General features: G+C 41.4%; 2 protein-coding genes across 2 annotated transcripts in view; one reads left to right on the plus strand and one right to left on the minus strand.

Annotated features, from left to right (window-relative positions):
* Positions 1-6,749, minus strand: part of CSPP1 (centrosome and spindle pole associated protein 1) — a 53,847-nt gene extending 47,098 nt beyond the window's left edge. The window contains exons 1-5 of the mRNA XM_042840081.1: positions 6,698-6,749; positions 5,954-6,084; positions 5,059-5,132; positions 3,021-3,124; positions 1,711-1,807 (exon numbers count right to left, since the gene is read on the minus strand). Of these exons, the coding sequence (XP_042696015.1) occupies positions 1,711-1,807; positions 3,021-3,122 (199 nt within the window). The 5' untranslated portion in view covers positions 3,123-3,124; positions 5,059-5,132; positions 5,954-6,084; positions 6,698-6,749. The remainder of the gene's footprint in view (positions 1-1,710; positions 1,808-3,020; positions 3,125-5,058; positions 5,133-5,953; positions 6,085-6,697) is intronic.
* Positions 6,750-6,900: 151 nt separating this feature from the next.
* Positions 6,901-18,108, plus strand: COPS5 (COP9 signalosome subunit 5). Its single transcript, XM_042808762.1, has 8 exons — positions 6,901-7,094; positions 7,215-7,449; positions 10,143-10,271; positions 11,418-11,483; positions 12,846-12,931; positions 16,439-16,550; positions 17,120-17,268; positions 17,848-18,108. Exons 1-8 carry the CDS (start codon positions 6,940-6,942, stop codon positions 17,930-17,932), a joined length of 1,017 nt encoding a protein of 338 aa, XP_042664696.1. The 5' UTR covers positions 6,901-6,939; the 3' UTR covers positions 17,933-18,108.
* Positions 18,109-19,643: the final 1,535 nt, after the last annotated feature.

Below are 19,643 nucleotides of genomic sequence, written 5' to 3' on the forward strand. Positions count from 1 at the left end.
TGAGATTTCCATCACTTCCCACGGACAAAAAAACACACAATAAAAGGACTGCAACTTTCATTTTAATTGCCTGTTGTTTCCCTGAAAGCATTTCCACTTCTTTAACACAAAAAGGACAGCGTTTAGAACACGGAAATAAATGAGGTACAAAACCTACAAGTGTATACATGAAGAAAAAAAAAAAAAGGATTGCCTACCAATCAAGAGGGGACAAAAAAGCTCTAAAGTTGTCAGGACACGCCTAAACTACAACTAAGTAGATAGAATCATAGAATCATAGAATCATAGAATCACCAAGGTTGGAAAAGACCTAAAAGATCACCCAGTCCAACCGTTCACCTATTCCCAATAGCTCCTACTAAACCATGTCCCTCAACACAACATCCAGCCTTTCCTTGAACACCCCCAGGCTCGGTGACTCCACCACCTCCCTGGGCAGTCCATTCCAGTGCCTGACCACCCTTTCTGAAAAGTAATACTTCCTCATGTCCAGCCTGAATCTCCCCTGCCGTAGCTTGAAGCCATTCCCCCTGGTCCTATCACTAATGACACGAGAGAAGAGGCCGACCCCCAGCTCATACAACCTCCCTTCAGGAAGTTATAGAGAGCAATGAGGTCTCCCCTGAGCCTCCTCTTCTCCAGGCTGAACATTCCCAGCTCCTTCAGCCTCTCCTCATAAGGCCTGTGTTCCAGACCCCTCACCAGCTTTGTTGCCCTCCTTTGAACACGTTCCAGGGCCTCAATGTCTTTCTTGCAGTGAGGGGCCCAAAACTGGACACAGTACTCGAGGTGCAGCCTCACGAGTGCTGAGTATAGGGGAAATATATATTTTTATATAATAATATAAATATATATAATATATATTAGTTGTGCCTACAGAAAGGAGACGGTATGATCAGGAGGGTAGGATGGTGCAGCACAGAATAAAACAGAGGAAAGAACACTGCCACACATCCACAAACCAGAATCACAAACAACACAGAGAAGAGAAAGAAAACAGAATGATACACATGGGAAAAGAAACCCAAAACCCACAGCTGTGATTAAGAAGTCCAGTCACAACACATTCAGAAATCTAATCATTTCACTGGTCTTGGAAGATTCTTAACTCAGTGCTTGCTCTTTCCTGGATAATGTATGACTGCATTATAACAACTTTTATCATAAAAGCAACAAAATCAGTTTAGTACTCTATGCCTAAGAGTTTAATGGATATTTGGCATTTGCAAGAAAAATTACTTTAACTATGTTCGTTTTAGCCAGGTCTGAGTGAGCCTTGCAAGCTGCGAGGCCAAAAGAAAAGGCATCCTTACTTCCCTGGCACAAAGCACAGAGAAAGTGCCCTTCAACAGCAAGATGACAGTTTAGATGAAAGATGGACTTTCAAAGCTTTTGCTACCATTACCTCACATAGCAGGAAAACATCAATCCTCTACTGAAGATTAAGCAGCAATTTTGACTTGCTTTTTTCAAATAACACTACTTCTGGAAAAAAAGTGTTTTGCACATTTTCCTTATTCAAATCCCAGAAAAAACAATAATAATTACAAAGAATTCCACACAATACCAAGATACTTGAAAGAATAAAGAATCAGTATGCACTTCAACTAATGTTTTAATTAAAAATCCAAAGCAGTAATTGCTTTCCAAAAATTCCCACAGGTAATCAAGCACTACTTAAACCACAAGATGCAAAAATATATACTGTACCTAAAGGACAGTTCTGTTGACTGTTTGGAGGTATGTTTTCTTTAGACATGGAGATGAACATTTTGCCAGTCTCAGAAAGCTTCTCTGATTCCTTATTCTGAAAAAAAAAACCCAAAAAACAAAAAACAAAAAACCACCCACATCATCAGAAAGAAATGTCCCAACAACATCATTAATGTAACATCATTAACAACATCATTGATGCACCTGAGAAAGGAGATTAAAAGTAAGGTTTAGCACATGGAACAGATTATAAATCTCACTGATTCTATCAGAAAAGTAGCTTCTCCTCTACAACATAGAAATCAGCTCAGTAAGTTTCACATCATAAGCTATTTCAACTGCTTCCACATGGTTTCCATGTATTATCTCTGTTTTCTGTGGGAGCTGAATTGATGTACTGCACTCTGACTGATACCATGAAGCAACTTCAAGGTATTTCAGGGCAAGATGAAAGTACCTGCTCCCTGTAAGTACACTTTCACCACACACCTTCAGACTTTATCAAAACACAGGCTTGGAAACATTCTCCTCCTCTTTATCTTGTTTTGTGCAGTTGATACAAAAATGCAGGCAGCCCAATGACTCTGTAAGAAATAACTTTCTTAGGAGATGTATTACAACTAGGTAAAAACACTGACATTACCCACATAAATGGAAAGAAATTCCAATAACCTACCAAAACAAAACCAAGAATGAAACATCATAAACGCGTTTAAAAGCTTAAGCTATTTGGGGGTATGTCCACCCACTTTTATTTTTCCTTTTAAACTGAGGATCCAATTCAAGCTGCCTGAGAGTTACAGTAGCCAAATAATTTAGAGGACAGCTTCTTGCTAAGTACTGTTTAAAAAAAAACCTAGATGGTGATTTGCAAATTAGAGATGTACAGCTTTAGAGTTAGGCACTCAGCTTTCTAACAGGAAAACCATGATAAGAACAGATTTTGTTGAACTGATTGGACTCAGTAATTCATTCTTTTTCTGTTTTGTAGTTTCCTTACCAGAAACGTTAAGGCTATTTTTTACCTTCCACCCCATCCCACCACCCACTCTCTTGGAGTGGGCAGAGAGCAATTCCCTAATTGGAAAATACAAATGTTACTGCGTATGCTTGGTGGCAAGCAGCTTATAAAAAGATCTACCTAAGTACAGATAAGAAGTATGTATGATAGAAATGGGTTTGACTAGATAAATCATTCATATATGTGTGTGCTTTAACAAAATATACAGCTTTTAGAGCATACTAAAAGCTTAAAGTGAGACCCTAGAAACGTGTTTAAATTCAGAGAAGCTAATTAATACTCTTACCCTTATTTCCATGTAAGGTGGATCATTTTCAAGCTCTGCCTTATCTTGTGCCAACTTGGCCTTCTGATCTTCAATAAACTTTTCTAAATCTTCTGCCATCATTTCTAAGTTGTAGGAAAAACACATTTGTGTCAGAATACAGAAAAACAAACAACCAGAAAGCCAGAAAACACGCACAGGAGCTGGACAGCATACTGTTACTTTTTGTATCAAAAAAATAACAGGAGCAAGAGGAATAGCTACCATCTTGCAATAACGGTACTGCCATGGATACCAGGCAGCACTGCCTTTAATCAGACAGGCAGGAACAGTTGATTGCCTCCTCTGTTAGCTGTGCATCTTACCTACGGAGCTGAAAGCTCTTCAGGGTTGAAATGTTAGCATCATTGTAGTGCAACTTATTGTGCACTGCTGCTGCTAGACAATTTCATAACAAAAATTAAAAGTGAATTAAATCAGTGATGGTAGAATGGTACAGAAGTCAGGGCACATCCTCAGGTTTCACACAGCTGGTTTGGGTAGTTTATCAGAACTAGAAATGCTGAAAAGCTGCATACTGCATAGCCATGGGGGAAGAAAAAGAAGGAAAAGAGCCACTGCATTCAAGCCCGCTCATCCTAATCTCATCCTAATCTCAGCATTAATCTCTAAACTCCACTGAAGAAAGTCATATGAAACCATGCCAATGGATAAAAAAAATCCTGTGTTATATTCTACTCTTAGAGGAAGAATGAAGTGAGGAGGAAATCAAGATCCTTAAGTCACTCAAATGCTATCCCCATAACTTCAGCAACGCAATTGCTTGTGAAGGCTTTCATCAATCCCATGCTATCCAGGTTCTAAAGCACAGACTGTACAGCAGTTTAAATAAGGCTAATTCACTATCTTGCTAAAAATTATATTAAGTAAACAGTAAGTCCAGAGTAAGAAGATAATAAATAATTTCAGGAAGAACATCACAGAAATTTAAAAATAAAAATAGAACAACCAGGAATAACACACACATACACACACACAAAGCCCAGGAAAATAAGACATTAAGCAGGAAAACATTATACAGTGCTCAGGGAGAATGTGATTAACACTTACTATGAAAATCAAGATCAAGATAAGTGATGTCAAAATCGGAGCAGGTAAATAAGTTAACGTGCAGTTACTTCAACTTAAGGAATACAAGGAATGCATCTACTTGAACCGTCATGTCTTACATGAGCGCCCTCTTGGATTGAAAATCTGAACTCTGATATTGTTACAAAGGAGGCAGAACTAGGACATCCCATTTGCAAGCCCTAGTGGTAACGCGGGACAATCAGTTCCAAAAATAAATTTCTCATCTGATTTATGCTAAAACTTTAATCTCATTACTTTTGCACAGTGATAACAGATCAAAGATGTCTATAAGACAGTAAGATTTGAGGCACTGATGAGTTTCATTGAGCCTATTAGGTTACGTAAGAATAACGAAAAGCCTGTTCTGAGTGGATAAAATAACTTGTCATAGAACCATAGAATTGCTCAGGTTGGAAAAGACCTTAAAGATAATCAAGACCAACCTCAACCTAACCAAACTACCCTAACTCTAACAGCCCTCCACTAAATCACGTCCCTGAGCACCACATCCAAAAGGCTTTTAAACACATCCAGGGATGGTGACTCAACCACCTCCCCGGGAGCCTATTCCAGTGCTTAACCACCCTTTCTATAAAGAAGATTTTCCTGATATCCAACCTAAACTTACCCTGGTGTCACTTGGGGCCATTTCCCCTTGTCCTGTCACCTGTCACCTCTGAGAAGAGACCAACAACTCAAATCTAGTAATATATAGTAAATAGTAATTAACTTATTAGCATCAGCTACAAAGTGCATCATCCACAGGAGGGAAAATTCCCACATGAAGGAGCGTAAGCTTTATGAGACAAGAGAAAATGACAGATTATACAGCTGCAAAGATTTACTCGTCACCACAGAACACCTCAATCCTAAATAAAAGAGCATGCTGTTGGTTTAGCAATGTGTCAGAATGAATGATGTGAATTACCAGATCCTTGCAGTCATTCCTAGTGATAGCAGCAGGTTCAAAACCAGGCTTGAAGACATTGCTCAGTGGGTACCCTGTGTAGAGCAGGAGAGGACCATGTGGTAAACACTGGAAAAATCTAACAATAAGCCACAGGTCTCCAGAATTACATGGTACAAGTGACAGATGTGTCAAGGTATTCAAAATAAAGTATTTTGTAAATGCTATTAAAAGCATATATATTTTTGACAGCAAAGATCTGCTGATTCTTCCTTCAGCCCTATCTTAAAACTTGTATTTGCATGCCCAAGGCACAGTATCACTCAAATGAAAATTAAATTAAACTTACTATTTGTTCAGCTGTTGCTGGGAAAAACCCTAATACATATATATATATTATATTTTTAATTTTCAAGACTGTTTAGCTTGTTTTGTTTTTTTTTTTTTCTATAACCTATCATTTTTAAAATGGAATTTTTCATAAAAGCAACTCTGAATAAACAAAAAGCCAGACAGACATCACCTTAGTCACATACAGCAAGCAATGGAAAGCATAGATACATTCAAGACAAAAAAACATGTCCTAATGCCAGAGACAGACACTGGATCTACACCCAAACACAATTAATAATGCATGTCTCCATCCTCGAGACACTCGAGCCACCTGTTTGTATATGCAGCACCATATTGGAACGTGCACTGTGCATCTCTTTCATTACTTAGGTAAACATGCACTGTGTTCCTCTTTACCACGGAACCATAGAATTGCTCAGGTTGGAAAAGACCTCAAAATTCATCAAGTCCAACCACAACCCTTCCCCTCGTATTTCTTCAAGAAAGCGAGGCAAGGATCTAAAATCAGCACATGTGATCAGATTGCGTGCTGTGCTATCATAATTCTGAATATCCAGAAAACCTGACAGATGGCCATTCTCCTCCACAGAAACTGCAGCAAGGGTGGCAGGGGAGTGAAGTGCTCCAAGAAGCTCCCGCGTGTGACGTTCAGCAACCGCACTTACAGGCACACTCACAGTTACCAGACTCTAACTAAAAAAAAAAAAAAACAACAAACATGACTTTTCCTAACTGTGAAGGCAACCATCCATCGAAACAACAAGCCAATGAGTTCTGTGAGTTATTTCCCCTCACTTTAAGACCTCACCTACATTTGCAGACCACGTCCCACGGCCCCAGAAAAATGAACTGGAGGAAGCCCTGAGGGACGGCTGACATTTGTTGCTCCAACAGCACAGCCCTTCCCGACGTGGGCGGCCCCGGCACCCCCGCGCCTCCTCACGCCGCACCCGGAGCGGGGCGGGGCTGCGCGCCCAGCCCCTCACGGCAGCGCTACTCCGTTGTCAGGCAACGGCCGTACAACAAGCGGCTCCCACCGGAACGCCCCGCCGCCCCCACATGGAACACGGAAGCCCGCTCCGGCCCCGCGCCCCCGTTCCCTGTTCCTCGTGCCCCCGTTCCCTGTTCCCCGCTCCCCGCACGGGCCCGTCCCGTTACCCCGCCGCTCGCCCCGCGGGGGACGGCGAGGTAGCCCGCTCCGTTCGCAACCCGGGGCGGACGCTCGGCCTCCGCTCTGCGGAGTTGGGAATGGGGCAAAACGGGGCGAAACATCACCGAGCGCCGTCCCGACCGCACCGCCGCTCACCGGCGCTCGCAGCCCCGTCCGCCTCCCGCGCCAGTTGCCACCTCCCCGGAAGCCGGCTGGCGGCTTTCTGTCGCCCCGGAGGGCTTTCTCGTTAGCGCCCCCTGCCGCTGCGGAGGACCCGGCCCGAGGCCTGCGCGGATCGTACCGCCACCTCCTCGCTCCGCCCAGTGAGTCGCGGCCTGGCTCGGGCCGGTGCGACTGCAGGGGCGCGTTGAAGCGGGCCGGGCCGGGCGCGGGGCGCGATGGCGGCGGCGAGCGGCTCGTCAGGGAGCGGGATGGCGCAGAAGACGTGGGAGTTGGCCAACAACATGCAGGAGGCGCAAAGCATCGACGAGATCTACAAGTACGACCGCAAGCAGCAGCAGGAGATCCTGGCGGCCAAGCCGTGGACCAAGGAGTGAGAGCGGGGCCGTGGGGCGGGCGGGCGGGCGGGCGGGCGCGCGGCGGGGCCGGGGGGTGAAGCGAGGCGAGGCGAGGCGAGGCCCTGAGCGCTTCCGCGGCCTCTGTCCCGCTATAGCCACCATTACTTCAAGTACTGCAAGATCTCGGCGCTGGCCCTGCTGAAGATGGTGATGCACGCCCGCTCTGGGGGCAACCTGGAGGTGATGGGGCTGATGCTGGGCAAGGTGGACGGAGAGACCATGATCATCATGGACAGCTTCGCTCTGCCGGTGGAGGGCACCGAGACCCGCGTAAACGCGCAGGCGGCCGCCTACGAGTACATGGCCGCCTACATCGAGAACGCCAAGCAGGTACGCAGTGGGGGGGGTATGGCATGACTCTTACCTTCTTGCCTTCTGAAGTCTGAAAGCGCGGTAAACTTCTCACTTACCGAAAGGTAGCAGAAATGTAACTGGTGAGTTGGGCAGAGAAGAAACTGATGAGCTTCAGTGAGGGCAAGTGTAGGGGCCTGCACCTGGGGAGGAATAACCACACACATCAGTACAGGTGAGGGGCTGACCTACTGGAGAGGAGCAGGTTCTGGAGAGGAGGGGCTGACCTGCTGGAGAGAGATCTAGGTGTCCTGGTGGACAGCAGGTTGGCCATGAGCCAGCAGCGTGCCCTTGTGGCCAAGAAGGCCAATGGGATCCTGGTGCATTAAAAAGAACATGACCAGCAGGTCAAGAAGGGTGATCTTCCCTCTCTGCCCCAGCGAGACCACATCTGGAGTATTCTGTCCGTTTCTAAGCTCTCCAGTTCAAGAAAGATAGGGAGCTTCTAGAGAGAGTCCTGCAGAGCACCACAAAGATATGAGGGTCCTGCAGCATCTCCTGCATGAGGAAAGGCTGAGAGCTGAACAGGGACTGTTCATCCTGGAGGAGGCTGAGGGATCTCATTACTGTTTGTAAATATCTAAAGTGTAGGAGTCAAGTGGATGCAGCCAGGCTCTTTTCAGAGGTATGCGGCAACAGAACAAGAAACAACAAAAAAAAATCTGCAGCATAGGAAGTTCCATACAAACATAAGGAAGGACTTTATCATAAGAGTGATGGTGCCCTGGAACAAGCTGCACGGAGGGGTTGTGGAATATCCTCTGAGGATATTCAGAACCTGCCTAGAGATGTTTTCCTGTGTGAGCCACCATAGGAAACCTGCTTTTGGCACAGGGATTGGGCTAGGTGGTTATCCCCAGAAGTCCCTTCCAATCCATACAACTATGTGATTCTGTGAAATATTGATCTGCACTGTGGCTGATGGAGAAGCCAGCATGGCACATGAGCACTTGCTGGCCTGCTGCTGCCAACACACAGCACTCTGACACTGCAAATAAGCACTGAAATCCCTCAAACTGTCCAAGCTCAAATAGTTTGAGGCCCAGTTTAACCTTTGATTTGCTGTTAATCCTTGAAGTATTTTAAATCAGCTGAAATTGTAGGGTCCTTACATAGTGTAGGTAAAGATACAGCTATTTGGGTTATTTTGGAGAGGTGTGCTTATAGTCACAGCTTTCCTTGGGTTTAATGAGGTTTAAATAAATTAGGCTGGATCATGACTTCAAAAGAGAGTAAATACAGACCAAAGGTAAATATGTTCTAAGGCCTGTGGTGGGTTTTTTTGAGGCTTTTTAAAAAATAATTTATCACACTTCTTTATGAGAAAATTCTAAAGTAGTTATTTAATGTAGTTAATTGTATCTGGATACTATTAAAGTAATGATTTTAATACTATTGTTGCTGAAAGTTGTAGAAAATGAAAGGGTGTTTTTGTCTGAAGATATGTTTGTAGATAGAAAAAATGTCTGAAGTATAGAGCATAGCATTGGTATTTACATATGCAGTTTAGTTCATTCGACTTTTAAAACAGCCCAGGTTTATATGGGAGTATTCATCACATGAAAATCAAGCAAAAATAATAACTCAGCTTTGCTGTTGCTCTGGCAGAGTGCATGCTGGCTGCTTTACTTCAGAGGTTGGCAAGCACTTTGTCCTGGAATACCTCTTCTTAATATTAGATTACATGTTGATAATATCCCTCTGCATAAGTGCTTTACAGAAGCTCATGTTGCAGTTACTCACTCCTCCACAGGCAGGATCCGATGTTAAAATGGTTAAAAGAATAAAGTCCTTTGTTTCACCAATTCAAAAATAAAGTAAATCTTCCGTTCAGTAGATACTGTGTTCTGTCTCTTAATAGTTTCCAGATTTAACCTTCCTGGCATGCTCAGTATTTGGCAAAACCAAGCAGCTAAATGCATTGAACACACTGCCAGGTAGGCTGTACTGAAATAGTTTCACTCAATATTGAGCAGCCAGTACACAATTCTTGCCCAGTTTCAATAAACTAGGTGCAGTGAGTGTTTATTCTCCTTGATGAACCACGATTTTTGATTTTGTTTGGGGTACTTGTAGAAATAGCTCAGAGTATTATTTGGAAACTTCTGTTAGGAGTTTCTTCGAGGCGAAAAATCCCCTAAAATAATCTTTTGGTTTTCAATGCATACTGTGTACTGTGGCAATGAATTCTGATACTTCTGGTCTCCAAAAACGTTCAAGTTTCTATTTCTTTAAACCTACCAATGATCTCACTGTATGCACTAAATAGTGTTCATTCTCTGCTTGCTTCCTATACATTATATGCATTTCTACATGCTGGCATCATCTCCACTCTAAAAAAAATCCCACGCTGAAGAGTCCTGGCTTACTTAATCTCGCCCTGTGGAGCCTCTTCTGTACTTCAGCTGTCACTGAAGTTGTTGTCACTAAGTTCTTGGAGTTATTTGTCTTGAGGTAGCGGCTCTGACAGCTGATACTACAGATCTTACGATTTCTGGAAGGTAGTTAAGCAAAATAAGGTGTATGTTGAATATTTAAAGTTAGCATACAGGCTGTATGTTCTTTTTATCCCCTTGCTGCGTTGTAGTGTGCTGGAAGGCCCAGTAGAGGGCTGCCCATGCTTTACAAATGAGGATCATAGCTCTGCATTTGTTTTCCTTCACTGCTGTTAGGTTGGTCGTCTAGAAAATGCAATTGGCTGGTACCACAGTCACCCTGGCTACGGCTGTTGGCTCTCTGGGATCGATGTCAGCACTCAGATGCTTAATCAGCAATTTCAAGAACCCTTTGTAGCAGTGGTGGTAAGTTCTGTCTGATAGCTCATAAACTGCATAGCAAATTATGTTGAGAGGGGAGTCACTTCTAGATTTTTGTCCATTAGCAGTCTAGTAATGTGTAGTTTGCAGGATGGAAGTGTTAGATCTAAATCTTAAATTGTTATTACTGCTTTTGCATTGCTGGCCACATGCTGGTCAAACTGGTAGTCTTGTTCATTGAGGCAATTTTTGCTTCATTGTTCCAGGGGATGTAGTGCTGTACAAACCTATATGCTGCTCTTAGTTTGAAGTTGGTACTTCTGCAAAAAAATGCATTAGCAATCCATATTTAACCTCTTGCAATGTAAGAAAAATTTGTTCTCTGTGTTGCTTGTTCTGAAAAGTGAATAGATTATGTTCACACAGTTCTGTTGCTTTGAATCTAAAATGCCTTTTAGCTGAAATAAGTGGCATGGTCAAAAGTAGAAAGTGTAGGAAGTCTTTGAAGAAAAAATCTGAAGAAACTGGGCCCCTTCAGGCTGCAGATCACATTTTAAATCAAAATAAAACTTACTTTAAGTACAACTTGTGCAACTATTGCTGCTGAAGGAAATAAAGGATAAAAGACTGAAATTAGTCAGGAAGAAGGAATATAGGTAATGCTAGAATTCCATTAGACAAGGGTAAATCACCCTAAGAAGAAGTATTTCTACCATATGAGTTTCCCCATGTTATGACAATTTTAGGGATTCAGAACATTTCCTTTGGGACTTCCTTCTGTTTTCATTTAATCCTTTTTCTTTTTTTTTTCTTTAAAAATGAGGCAGAACATCAGTAATTTTGTTCTCAAGGAGATTCCTTTGCAATTCTTCTGTCTCTTCCACCAAAGTACAGCAGATCACAAGATCTTTCTTAGCTCTAGTAAGATTGTGATGTGCTCTAAGATTAAAATGTGGATTTTTATTCTGGCTTGTTGCTTGCTCTAAGTGCAATTTCTTTTCAAGTATTTGGGAAAATGGTGAAATGGGTTTGAAAAATGGTCCTTAAAAAGCCCATGGATGTCAACTGAAAAAATAGTGCTTATGACTAAACAAATAGAATTTGCACTAATTATGTTTCTGAAATATAATTGCTATTAACTCTAATAATTCATTAAATGTTACATAAGAAGCATTACATTATTTTTTACAGATTGATCCAACAAGAACAATATCTGCAGGAAAAGTAAATCTTGGTGCATTTAGGACATATCCTAAGGTAAATACTTAAAATTACTTGCAGTGTGATCAATAACCTCTCTTTAATTGATTGGTTCTAAAGATTAGTGCAGTTTGATCATCTGACAGATAAATCTGGTGCACTGTATCACTGTGCATTCATAATGACTTGATTCTATACTGGTTATTGTGTGAATATTGACAATGTTTAGAAAAGTTGAGTTCTAATATGTTTTTCAATAGATTTTTGTCAGTCTTAAATCAAATAGACTCTCTAGATAAAGGAGCTTTCCTGTCATTCATTAATGTATTTATGTTAATTTTTTTCTATTATTTCTTTAGACCTAACATACTTGCGAAATCTGATCTCATACGTTGTAATCTGCTTTTCATTTTAGAAAAAACATTTGAAACTTTCTGTAGTTACCTCTTGTAGATAAACACTATGAACCTATTAAAAAAAAAAAACAAACCACCACACGAAAGAGGTGAATTAGCATGGAAAGGTTAGGCTAAAAACTACGAAATCACCAAAATATTGAAGATCTGGATCTCCACATGCAGTCTTACGGTTAGACTTCTGACACATGTAGTTGTTATTTTATTTCAATCTAATAAAGCTAAAGTATAATTGGAAGTTTAATTTCCAGTTATCATTGACATGTCAAGAACATTCATCTGTCATTCAGTAAACCTGTAATAACTGTAATTGGCAAGAATGTTTATGAGACATTCCAGTTTGCATTCAACATTATTTTAGAGTTGAAAAATATACAGCAGCTCGACTTTGCACAATTTGTGTTTCAGAAGAATATTCACCTCTGTTGGCAAAACCACTTCATGAATGCCATATTTTGAGCAGAGAGTAGAATCCTGCACCTGGGAACCAAATCCTCTGTAGAAAATGCACATGAGATGGGTATTTTTAGGGAGTCCTTGGATTGTTTTGCAAGCCAGTCAGTAGCTGTGAGGGGCAGCAGCTTAGCTAAATAGGTAACTGAAGTTTTATCTATCTCTAGGGCATATGCAGGGCAAGTATGTTTCCTCCCACTTCTCTTACCTTCTGTCTTCCCTCCAAAAAGGACCAAAATCACTTCCCAGAACAGGAAAAGAAGTCTTCCATTAGAAGCTCTTTACTACTTTGATCAAAAGAAGAAGAAAAAGATCAAATCATAACTTGCCACCCTGTTCACTTCCAACGCTTTTAGTAAAGCGAAATGTAAACCTGAGATGTAAGAAAATTCCAAATTTCAGGCTAGTGGGGAAAATGTCATCTTCCTTAGGGAAGTGTCTTTCTTTGCATAAATCAGAATTTTTGTGACGTGCTTTTCAAGAGCTTAGTCATTCTTTAGAAGTCCCAGATGTACTGTGTCATGTTTGCCCTTTCTTTGTTTAATTGTAGGGGTACAAACCTCCGGATGAAGGTCCCTCTGAATACCAAACTATTCCACTTAATAAAATAGAAGACTTTGGTGTTCATTGTAAACAGTAAGTAACATAAAAATTACCAACTGCAGCACGAATTCTCAGTTTTTGTATTTAGCCTAGTGATTCACCAAAAACTGCATTTCTTGGTATGTTTCAAATTGTGACATTATTTGCTGCATTAACCACTGTTGATTTTGTGGAAAAGTGTATCATTTATCAGAAGATCTTCTACAGGGGAACTGTTTTAAAGATGAAGTTTCTTTTAACCTAGTTGAAAGAGCTAGCAGATGGTTTACTTATAAGGAATGGTGCTTTCTTAGGGCAAGGAGCACAGAGTCAGATGTAGATTTAGCAGCAGGGCTGCTCTTCTGAGTAACAGCAACTGTAGTGCATACCTTTATCCTGTGTCACTGTTAACGTGGCTGCAGGTTTTCAATCATATTGAGTTGTTTCTCTCTTTGGTGAAGTGGAGCTGTTTCAAGGGATAACATCAGTAACAGGAAGAATTACTGCTTTTTCTCTCCCACTAGTATAGTTTCCATGAATTTTAAAGGCAGTTTAAAGATAGTTCTCCTATCTCCCAGTCAAGTGTTCCTTGCTTCATACATACATGTACTTACTTGGAAAAGCATTTGTTTTGCCAACTCAGTCCCCTGATCAGATCCAATTTGTTCTTGCTGGTTAAGCTAAGGTGGAGTGGAAGGTAGAGGCAGATGGTGGAGTTGCAGTATTGGGTTGGAAGGAATGTTAAAGACCACCCAGTTCCAACACCCTGCCATAGGCAGAATTGCCACCCATTAGATCAGGCTGCTCAGGGCCCCATCCAGCCTGGCCTTGAATGCCTCCGGGGATCAGCGAGAGAAAGATGGGATTGCTTCTTCCATTCTGGTTTCGATTCCATCTTTAAATGTTTGACAAGCCCTACAGTTTAAGGAACTGTGCACAGAAAGCTTCTGAGATCTCATTGATGCCATGTACGCTCATGGATATGGTGTAGGCCATTGCCTCTTTTTTTCCAGGGTTTTGGTGCATGGATATCTATTAGTGCATTTATAGCTGCATGCAGAGTCAGAGCCTTGAGGGATGAAGAAATTAATACAACTGAGAATTGATTTTCCTGTACAAACTGAGAAAAATCCAGAACAGTAACTACACAGAAATCTTTGTAGAACTGTAATGATTCTGTTGTTGCAGAATAGTCCTTGTATGGGCACTGCCCATAAACCAACGTATTGACGTGTGAGAGGAAGCTGTGTTTTATTGTTCTTTATTTGAAGTGGTCAGTTTGGGAGAATTCATTTGCTTATTTGGGGGGTTTTGTTGTGGAGTTTACTGTTGTTTTGGGTTTTTTTTTTTGTGTGTTTTGGTTTTTTTTTAAGTTGGCAGTGCTAACATTTACCATCATAATCTCCATCTCAGGAAGCTGGCTTATTTTACAGGCTACTTCTTTTCATCCAAAGTAAATATTTTCCAGTCTTCCCTAGAAAGAAACAGCAGTCACAGAAAAAGATGGAATTAAAACTGGAATTCTGGCACATTATTGAACTACTGATTACAACAGATCAGAGTGATGCTTCCTCTCAATAGTATGGGTAGTTGCACTACAGATTTAAAATGTAGCCAACTTGAATGATAATCCTCACTGTTTGGGAGTCTAGTCACTACTAATTGTTTCATAGTAACAGTAACTTTCCATAGAAATTAAGCACTAATAGTGCTGAAGAATTTACTGATCAAAATAAAATGTAGCATAACTTCAGTGTTGCTGTAATTCATCTACACATAGCTCAGGTTTCTGTCTACTTTGTCATCTCTTATTAATTGCATAGTACCAGTAAAGTTTGACTTTAAAAACAAGTATGGTATAACAAAATTATTTGTCCATTAGTAACATTTACTGCTATCAAATGTTCCTAATTGAATTTGATGCAAGATATGCAAAATTAGTGATTTATTATTAAAAAATTACAATATTGAGGAGGCATAGAATCAGCAAGGTTGGAAGAGACCTCCAAGATCATCTAGTCCAACCATCCACCTACCACCAATAGTTCCCACTAAACGGTGTCCCTCAGTACAACATCCTCACATTTTTATTGAACACCTCCAAGGTCAGTGGATTCACCACCTCCCTGGACAGCTCGATCCAGTGATCTGGCCACTTTCTCAGAGCAGAAATATTTCTTGATGTCCAACATGAATCTCCCCTGGCACTACTTGAGGCCATTCCCTTTAGTCCTATCACTACTTATATGGGAGAAGAGGCCTACCCCCATCTCACCTCAGTTTCCCTTCAGGTAGTTGTAGAGAATGATAAGGTCTCCCTTGAGCCATGTCGTCTCCAGACTAAACAATCCCAGTTCCTCCAGCCACTCCTCATAAGGCTTGTGCTGCAGACCCCTTACCGGTTTTGTTGCCTCTCTCTGGACACGTTCCAGGGCCTCAGTGTCTTTCTTGTAGTGTTGAGTACAGAGGGATGATCTCTTCCCTGCTTCTGCTGGCAACACTATTTCTGGTACAACCTAGGATGCCATTGGTCTTCTTGGCCACCTGGGCACACTGCTGGCTCATGTTCAGCTAAGCATTGACCAATACCCCCAGGTCCATTTGCTCTACAAAGTCTTCCAGCCATTCCGCCCAAGCCTGTAGCATTGCTTGGGGTTGTTATGGCCAAAGTGCAGGACCCAGCATTTGGTCTTACTGAACCTCATCCCATTGGCTTCAGCCTAGCTATCCAGCATGTCCAGATCCCTCTGTAGGGCCCAGGCAGATCGACACTTCCAGCCAGCTTTGTTATCTGCAGACTTACTGAGGGTGCTCAGTGTTCTCATCCAGGTCATCGGTAAAGATACTGAAGAGGACAGGCCCCACTACTGACCCCCGGGTAACAGCACTCATGACTGCTCGCCAGCTGGATTTAGCTCCATTCACCGCCACTCTCTGGGCCTGGCCTTCCAGACAGTTCTTTACCCAGCAGAGTGTATCTAAGCCATGGGCTGCCACCTTCTACAGGAGGATACTGTAGGAAACAGTGTAGAAGGCTTTGCTGAAGTCTAGCTAGACTACAGCAGCATTTCCCTCAACCAAAAGGCAGATCACTCAATCATAGAAGGAGATGAGGTTGGTCAAGTTGGACCCACACTTCATGAACCCATGCAGGCTAGGTCTGATCCCCCATGATGTATGATCTCCCTCAAGATCATCTGCTCCATAACCTTTCCCAGTATGGATGTCAGGCCTGTAGTTCCCTGGATCCTCCTTATTGTACAGTGCGTCATTGCATTGCTTTTACAAAATTAACAAAAACACTTGCAGTCTCTTAAATAAAACAGCAGTGTGTATAGGGGTTGTGTAAACCTATATTAAGGCTATATATGAAATAATTACAAAACATCTTGTAGAGTTAGAGTTGGAAGTGGGAGTAACTTTTTTTATTGTTCAATACCTTGAATTTCTGAAGGTACTTGTCACTAGTAAGGACTTTTTCAGATGGATATCATTTGGGTGTTAGAGCCAAACAAGATGTATTTATATGGAATTTTATTGTGTGCACGTTTGTTTTTAAAGGTATTACGCATTAGAAGTATCTTACTTTAAATCATCTTTGGATCGTAAATTGCTTGAGCTTTTGTGGAACAAGTACTGGGTGAACACTCTCAGCTCTTCTAGTTTGCTTACTGTAAGTACCATAATATGCTATTATGTGCATATGTCTGTCTTAAACATCTTTTACCCATGTATCCCTTTACAGCCCTGCAATCAATAGGATGTCTTAAGGTAATGCATTGAATAAGTAACCATTTCTACTGCTGTTTTTATCTGTAAATACCTAACAGGTGGAACTGTTAAAATGAGGTTGCAAGATACACGGAAAGTAGGCCTTCAGGGGGACAGCAGCAACAGCATCAAAAGCTTCCTTCTGCAGAAGCCAGTTTGAAATCTTCTCTCTTAGCCAAAATGAGAAGTTTTACTTGCACTTTCTTGGTTTCATTACTTAGGAGTGGCTGGAAAATTATAAGAGTACCATTTCAGTTTTTAAGTAAGTTTGAGTGTTTCTCAGATGCAGAGACACTGTTTTGTCAGCCACCACTCACGTAGCAGTTGTGTTCTATGGTACATAAATTGCAGATAGAGGTTAAAATGTGCAGTACTACAGACTCTTCTAGATGTTGTTCTTTTATTTTTCTGTATAAATGTTTGAGTTTATAGCTTAGAACTCAGAAAGGTAATTACTTGCTTTCTCCTAAGAATGCTGACTACACCACTGGCCAAGTCTTTGATTTGTCTGAAAAACTAGAGCAGTCAGAAGCTCAGCTTGGACGGGGCAGTTTTATGCTGGGTTTAGAGACTCACGATAAGAAATCAGAGGACAAACTTGCTAAAGCAACAAGAGACAGGTAAGACAATGCATGGATGTGTTCTTCCCTGAAAAAAGTGTTAAACTTAATTATCGAGTCCTTTGTAGTAACCAACCAATAAAATCATATCCTGGAAAGCCATGGATAGGAATGAGAGGCTCCAGATATGACCAGTTATTTTTGAAAGTTTAAGAAACACTTGTGTAATACTTCCATTTAAAAATTAAGAACTCCTGAGGTTGGGATAAGGTGGAGAAGGGTGAGAACCTTCAAGCACTGATAAAAGGTGGTAGCCCTCTTCCCCCAGGATTCTGGGGGATTTTGTTGTTGTTGATCAGAAGACCACAGAGCTCATTTTCTATTGTTAACATAAGATGCCCTAAATTGCTAAACAAGTTCCCTGGAACTGGTCTTTGTGTGTCTAGATCCCATCAGTTTGCATTCAGAGCTATTGGCAACAATGGCTGAACTGGGGTGTGTGACTTTTCCTTCCTGGACAGTTGTGGAGATTGATGGGGTTATGGGCACCCTGAACTTCCAAAACAGCTGAATATCTTTAAATAAAATGACAGTGCAGTTTGGTCTTTAGCCAACGTTGAATTTATGCTTGTTTTTCAGCTGCAAGACCACCATAGAAGCTATACATGGATTGATGTCTCAGGTTATTAAGGATAAACTTTTTAATCAAATTAATATAGCTTGAAGTGCATCGCTAGCTGATACGAATCTCCAAAGCAGAAAAAGTTATGGTTTCTTTCACTTGGACTTGTTCAACTTGGGAAAAGGATCTGAAGTGGAAAATCATTCATTTAAATTGTAGTACTTTAATATTTCCCACCTGTCCGACCGGATTTAAAGAATAAAACATTCTGAAATGTAGTGTAACTTTTTGTTCTTCTCCATAAAACACAACCAGTTTTGAGAACTGCTCCAAAAGGAAAATAAATGTGACTCACTGGATCTTGGTCCGAAGTATTTATCTCAAGTATCTAATTGTAATAAAACAGTTTTAAAAATGAACAAATGTTTTGGGGGTTGAATTTTTTGGCAAACATTTATGACCTGTTTTTCTTACTGTTCCAAAGAAGTGTTGTGTCCACTTAGACTGGATAGGTGATCTATGCAATATATGAAGTTGGGATCTTAGATTTTGTTTCTGTGTTTAACATTTTAATGCCATTTGTTTATCTTTTAACAAGTCATTAAATGTAATGGCACTATTACTGGTTTAGTTTTATTGCTCCTGCCAGAAGTGGTTTCTTCTCACTCCGATGGCAATATTCTGCTCCTAGCTTCACAGTTAAGATGAACCTTTTTCATTCCTAGGTAGTCAAGTTACAGACAGTGAAACTGTGAAACTAACATGAGGCTCACACAGTGTGACTTTTCTCCTGCTTGTCTCCTATTGCTTGACATGGTCACTTGTTGGCTGCAAAGGAACCTAATGAAAAAAAAACCCAGTATCTCTGAAATATGAGTTAGCCTCGTTTAGGGCCACAGATACTGAAATGCATTAATCATCGTTGTTGCCTTATAACATGGTGCTGCTGCACAGCTGATGTAAGTTTGTTTTGGAGGCTTTCATACTGCATTTCAATAAGTCAAGATGTTTGGATTTCTTTTAAGTTTTTATCCTTAATCCTGAGTTTCCTGGGTTTTTTGGAATGTTTTCTTTTGGGATAATTTATAACATGCTTTGTACAATATGCCATTATGCTTTATACCTTAAGTAACTAATATTCCTTTTCAACCTTAACTGTGCCTTGATGTGGGTTTTGTTTTTGTTTTGGTCTGGAAATTGTAATAGCTATTACTCATTTGGGACTTTTCATTCCAATGGATTCCAGTGTGTTTGAAGCTAAGATGCAATTATACAATGGGAACATCATTCAGCAAGGAAACACAGATACCCTGAAGCAGAAATTCATCAAGAGTTTTAAAGCAGCAGCATCCAGCAGTTCAGGAAGAATGCTTTAAATTTGAGCTAGTCAGGATTAGATGGGAGGACAATTTTGTTTCTTCCAGCATGGCAGTGGTGGTGGGAGGCAGGAGAAAAATGTGTTATTTCAGTATTTGGAGCTGTTCATTTTCCTGAAAATGGCAAGAGCGTGCATGGAACAAAAGCAAATGAAACTGTTAACCTTATGTTCCCCTATACACAGCACTGGTGAGGCCGCACCTCGAGTACTGTGTCCAGTTTTGGGCCCCTCACTGCAAGAAAGACATTGAGGCCATGGAACGTGTTCAAAGGAGGGCAACAAAGCTGGTGAGGGGTCTGGAACACAGGCCTTACGAGGAGAGGCTGAAGGAGCTGGGAATGTTCAGCCTGGAGAAGAGGAGGCTCAGGGGAGACCTCATTGCTCTCTGTAACTTCCTGAAGGGAGGTTGTATGAGCTGGGGGTCGGCCTCTTCTC

This window comes from Centrocercus urophasianus, unplaced genomic scaffold (assembly GCF_019232065.1).
Source record: "Centrocercus urophasianus isolate 14NV4802_14NV808 unplaced genomic scaffold, USGS_Curo_1.0 seq_11, whole genome shotgun sequence".
Taxonomy (NCBI): domain Eukaryota; kingdom Metazoa; phylum Chordata; class Aves; order Galliformes; family Phasianidae; genus Centrocercus; species Centrocercus urophasianus.